A 6,461-nucleotide genomic window follows, 5' to 3' on the forward strand; every position below is an offset into this window, starting at 1 on the left:
TGAAAAAAACGGTAGAATTGGTTCACGTTTTTTTGGAACAAACACAAACAAGCTTAACCAAATAGAATCCGAACCAAAGTAAAACCAAACCAAAGCAAAATAACTTTGGTTAAGAGTTCAGCCAGAGGTTTATTAAAACCGAACCAAACTGAATCTAAACTAAAACCAAAATGACTCATGGTTGGAAGGAATTGGTGTCCCAAACAAACATTAATTAATAGAGTGGTAGCTGAGCACACAACACAGTACTAAGTAGAGACGAGACGAGACGAGTCTAATAGTATTAAGAATTGGGTTGGGGCATCCTATCGTCGGAGTCAGGGAGGGTAACAGGAGGTGCGTGTCGGTCTTCTGGGAGGTGTATGGCATCGGCTGAATGGCGCGGAACAAGCTCGAGATTCTCGCAGTTACAGATCTCGACCATAAAGCCGTCAGGGTCATTGAAGAAGAGCTGGTCGATGGCTGCATCTTTCTCATCACCCACCGTCCTCTTGATGTACTTAACCTTCACCTCCTTGATCCTCTTTTCCAAAGCTTCCATATCTTCACACTGGAAAGAGATGTGGTTATCCATTGGGTCCAAATGGTTCGTGTCGGAAGGTAACTTGTCTTGGTCCTTGGCTTGCACCAAATGGATCCCAACACCGTAGTTAAAAAGCCACGCGCCGTTGAAGTCAAACGACGCTGGACGCTCTATCTCCACGAATCCTAATACCTTTGTGTAAAACTCCAGAGACTTTTTGACGTCTTTGCAAAGCCTTGACACATGGTTCAACGCCATTAACGGTGCTTTCGAGTTCGATTCATCATCGCCTTTCTTCTTCTTCTCCTCCATCAGATTCCGACGAGACAAAGCTTACTTCGTCTAGAAGAAACAAAGAGTTAACCTTAAAAAGCGTGAGCGGTGGGGACTAAATGAAGGACACGTGACGGACGGCTGAATAGGGAGCTTGCATGTGTGAGCACACATCGTTCACGTGTCATTCTTCACACACCTCCGCATCATTTTCTATTGGGCCCGTATTACCTTGTTGAAAAAGTAAAAATTTATATGTAGAATTTGGGATCCATTATTTGTTGAAGTTAATTAAGACTAGTATAGTGCTTAAAAGCATTTAATTGGAAAAACTATTGACGAGTTTTTTCAGTAGTAGCAAGTATAACTTAAATTGTTAAAGTATTAATTAAGAAATTCAAATAAAATGAGAAATTCAAAAAAGAAACTTCATATAGTAACACATGAGTCCATCATATGCATATTCAAGTTTTCACCACAGCACACGACTTAACTCACAATTACTTTATTACTACACTTACTCACAATTACTTTATTACTACAAAGATTCTACAACTTTAATTAGTGAGCGAGTAAACCTGACCGTAACCAAATTCTACATATAATGTTTTACTAGTCTCAACTTTTGATTCAATATATGTATTTTCGAAAATAATAGATATTCCCTTTCAATAAATCTTAAATATCAGTTAATGACGATATATATAGTCTACTAATCTCTAAATTGTATGTTCTCGCCTTATGCAAAATGACTAAAGGATTTCTCCGTAGATATTGTCTTTACCCTAATTGTTAGAGATAGAATGCAATGTAGGGAATCAATCCGATATAGTCATACAAGTCGACTCACAAGCGATAACCATATATAGTCATTACTAAGAAAAAGTCTAGTATTGATATTTAGTCATTTTGAAATACCTTTTGTTGGTTTTAATAGTAAAAAAATAGAAAAAACTAAATATATAAATAGCTCTTCTACGGTCATTAGTCAACTCAACAACTTTTGCACAAGAGTAATAGAGAAATCAACTCATCACCTTCTTCCCTTATTGTATCAATCTCAATCTCCTACGATCGCCACGACCCATTAGAACAACATTATCATCATCTTCTCTATCATTAATTATCAAGGTGACCTAATAAGAACTGATTATGTTCATCTAGCTCAAATTTCACTTCTGCCATCCTGTCCAAAACAAAGTTATATTTTCTTATTTGTTTGTAGATAACATGAACTTTACCATAGACGATGCATCACCACATCTGTCAATCTGGGGCAGCCAGAATATACTAGAGACAGATCCTCTGTAGTGATAAGCTACCACATTCTCAAAACAAAGGTAATTTATTAGCTGACGTAATGAAAATTTTTGTACTGCTTCGGAAATAGCTAATGACTCATCTAATTACTATATGTATTTGCGCATGATGGTAAGATTTGCAACTTTTCTTTCACTTAATAATGACGATGTATGTTAGTTTAATTCGGAAGGCGTTCGCTAAATTTTGTTAGTGGGTTAAGAGAGCGGTAGTTTTGAGATTTTAAAACTTTGATTTTATTATACTAATTATGATAAGAAAAACATATAGAATATTGTGAATAAAAACACTTTTGGAGAATAATTGGTGATTATAAATCTCTTTGTTTTACTTATTTGTTCAAAAAAAACTTTTTCTATTTATAATGTATTTTTTCAGTTAAGTTTTTTTTTCTTCCATTGAATATTATGATTTAATATTTTCACTGAGCAAAATCGGTTCAACATTAGGCAGTCTCATAAAAATTTTGGAAAAAGAAAAAATACATAAATTTTAAGAAACTAATCTATTATCTCATAGCTATGGTACCAACACATGAAATTGTTATAACTACAATCTCACAAAAACTTCCAAGTTTTACGCAGCTGACGAAACGGCATTGCCTGAAAGATTGTTCTACTTGAGGATGAAAGTAGTATACAAGTTTAAGCTAATGTTGTAGTTCAACAAGAAATTTCATCTCAATGACAGCATGACAAAGGTGCAGGTGAAAATAGAAAAATCCAAAAAAATGATTCAAGTTTATCATCATCTTCGAATACCATTTTTAAAGCTTGAACTCTCAAGAATATCAAAACCTGACGCATGTCATCACGAAGTTCATATCGAGGCAGCATTTCTCCAATAATAGCTTGATCCAACCAATGAATCATCTGTTGAAGATGATCACGAAGCTGCACTGGAAGCAAAAAGAGCGTAGGAAACACTTCCAGTATCTGTCAACGTGAAAAATAAAAATAATAGTTAGAGCAAAACAATAACAACGGAGATTCAGGTTAGAACTGTAGGATCTGGCTCGAGTTCAAAAACCATTTATTGAAAAGAAAATAATAGTTAGAGCAAACAAAAACCATTTATTCAGGTTGTCATCTCTTATTCATAAAGAATATACGTATCACATATTGTATATACACGTCTATATATCACCTAAATTTTATAATATACATACATAGCCTTATATTTCTACGTACTACATTAGTACATTACCAATTTGCATAATTTACGTATACACAACAAGATAGATGTTTAAGCAATAATTTTGAATTAAAAAATGTTATCCGGGCAAATAGATATCAAAAGTATGAAAATGCATTGAAATTTTCACGAAGTGTTACCTATCAAAAATTTCAAAATATATATTCGAAAATTCTGAATATCAAAAAATTGTTTTTATTTTGTTCAAATATCATATTTTACATATCTTTTAAATATTAGATATTTTATATAGGTTTTAGTTAACAACTACTTATGAGAAAAAGAATGAGCACAACTGTCTTGTTCCATTTTGTTTATCAACTTTTTTACTATTTACAAGAATTGTTTTCCCAATTTTAGACATGTGCATTCTACACTTTTTCTCTTTATTTCTCATGAAAGAAAGAATGATGGAACAAAAATGTTTCTTTCTAAAATTATAAAAGAATAATGAGAGACAAATTTAAAATTTGTTTTTTATTATTAAATAATTCTATAATATCTTTTATGATTATATTTATATTTCTATACATAATTACTTTTTGCATATTTATTATATATTTCTATAAAGAAAATTTTTTAAAATTTTCAATTTAAATGAATTTTCTAACTTTATTTTAAATTAATTACTTAACTAAAAATAAAATATAATTTCAAGTGAAATTTATATGAGTTTTTTTAATAAAGTATACAAATTTATACTATATATTATATTCACTAAATGGTTTTCTGAATTAAATTTTACTAACTAAATTCGCTAAATGATTTTTTAATTAATATTTATGTTAACTATAATTTTAAAATATTTATCTAATTTTTTATTACTATCTTATTATATAAAGTATGATTTTCGAAGTTAGTAACTTATAGGATTGTGCCACGTGACAACTTTATCGATCTTAGATTTTGGCACCTGTAAAAATAAAGTTCTTTTTAATAATTTTAAAACTATAAAAATAAAATTGTAAGAAATTATAATGTAATTTTTTTTTAAATGTGAAAAAATTATTATAAGGAAACTAAACAATTTTAAAAAACTGTAAATAAGATTATTATAAGAAAACTATATGTATCTTATTAAATAAAAATAGAAATTTAAAAATCATTTACTAATTCTTATTTGAAGCTTTCAATTCTAGAGAATGGTCTCTTATAGGCTATAGCCCCAAATCAAGTTTTTGGGACAAAAATAACACTCAAAAGTTTATTGGACAAAAATAACACCTTTTTTATTTTTAATTAATAAATAATCATGAATAAATACCAAAAAAAATCACAAATTCATCACTAATATTTTCCCACCAAAAAATGCCGTCAAAATTTTGATATGATATACATATTATTTTGATATAACTTTTTTAGCATTTATTCATTAATATGAAGTATGTAGAATCAAAATCCAGTTTATTATAGTTAAATACATAGTTAAATTGTATTGCAAATGGAATGCGTAAGATTTGAATTTTGTTTTAAATAATTAAAAAAAAACTAAATTAAATATATAAAAAGTGTGCTACTAACTATTTTGAATTCAAATATCATCGATAAGATCGAGTGTGTAGAATTAAAATGCAGTTTATTATTATGTAATAAATAGTTCAAGTACATATCAAAATAGAATGTGTAAGGTTGAAATTGGTTTGAAACAAAATTACTAAATTAAATACTATAAAAATATAGATTACTATTTAAAATTCAAATAGTATTGATACAAAATTATATATATTTCTTAGATCCACCTATTTAGGCGGGCTTTATCTAGTTTACTATAATTGTTTGTTCAAATCTCATTTACATATGTTATTGCTACTAGAATTTAAACCGCGGTACACCGCGGGGCTATATTTTTTTAAAAAATAATGTTATTTTTTAAAAGAATAACTGAAAATATATCATATTAGTTTATATTTTAAAATATAGATATCTATCTATGTATTATTTAGTGTATGATTACTATTGTTTAGGTTTCAATTTTTGAAGTATAGATACGAAAACATACATTTTTTTAAGTAACGATATATGGTCAATTTAAAAATTTTGAATATTTTACTCTACGGTATACCGTGGATCGATATTTTTATAGCTAAATTTTTAAAATTTTAAGTTGTATTTGTTTTATTAATATTTTATGTTTTTTTTTGTGTTTAAGGTTCTATAATTGTATTTTGATTTTTAATTTTAAGATTTCATCCGTGATATATCATTCTTTATTAATATCGACCCAAACTCATCATCCCATATAAACCCGTCTATATTATCCCGTTAGCTAAGTTATTAGAGTTATAAAATCCAAGAAAATAAATTATTATTGTTATAAAATCCAATAATTTTAGGATCTCACTTGTGGTATACAGTTCTTTGAATGATTTTAAATTTATACTACTAATATATATTTTAAATTTATCATATAAATTATATGATTTTTCTATGTGAATATTTTGATTATAATAAATTAGTAGTTTTATTGTTATGCAAAATATTAATATAAATAGTTGCTATAAATCGGTTTTATGCATATTTTGTGGAGAAAAATTCACGGAATTCTTTTTTGAAAATTATGGAAAGATTGTGTAGAGATTTTTAGAAATAAATTAGGCAAGATATCGTTTGGTTAATATCTTTTATTTAAATTTTCTAAAACTAAATAATAAATGCCAATGGCATAGACTCGTAAATAAGGTGAAACTTCAGGATTTATTTGCTAAAGATACTCCAAAAATGTATATATAGATTTGTTTGGTTTGTTTAGTATTTAAGATTATATAATTATATCTTTATTTTTAATTCTAGGTTTCACCCGTGGTATACCCCGTTTTGTATTCAGAATTATAAACTAAATAATAAATGCCAATGGCATGGACTCGTAAATAAGGTGGAACTTCAGGATTTATTTGCTAAAGATACTCCAAAAATGTATATATAGATTTGTTTGGTTTGTTTAGTATTTAAGATTATATAATTATATTTTTATTTTTAATTCTAGGTTTCACCAGTGGTATGCCCCGTTTTGTATTCAGAATTATTTTGGTCATTTTTATAGTATGACTCTAAACCATTGTCCAATTTTTTAAGCAATGTGGGACATTGTACACATATTTTTTCTTCATCGATTGAGTAATATATGTTGGTTTTTAAAAAATTTAATCACATT

At 28.1% G+C, this 6,461-nt stretch overlaps 1 protein-coding gene across 1 annotated transcript; it reads right to left on the reverse strand.

Annotated features, from left to right (window-relative positions):
* Positions 1-1,166, reverse strand: LOC9315164 (lactoylglutathione lyase). The gene has a single exon (XM_002880881.2). It carries the CDS (start codon positions 833-835, stop codon positions 284-286), a length of 552 nt encoding a protein of 183 aa, XP_002880927.1. The 5' UTR covers positions 836-1,166; the 3' UTR covers positions 1-283.
* Positions 1,167-6,461: the final 5,295 nt, after the last annotated feature.

This window comes from Arabidopsis lyrata (genome assembly GCF_000004255.2).
Source record: "Arabidopsis lyrata subsp. lyrata unplaced genomic scaffold ARALYscaffold_4, whole genome shotgun sequence".
Classification (NCBI taxonomy): domain Eukaryota; kingdom Viridiplantae; phylum Streptophyta; class Magnoliopsida; order Brassicales; family Brassicaceae; genus Arabidopsis; species Arabidopsis lyrata.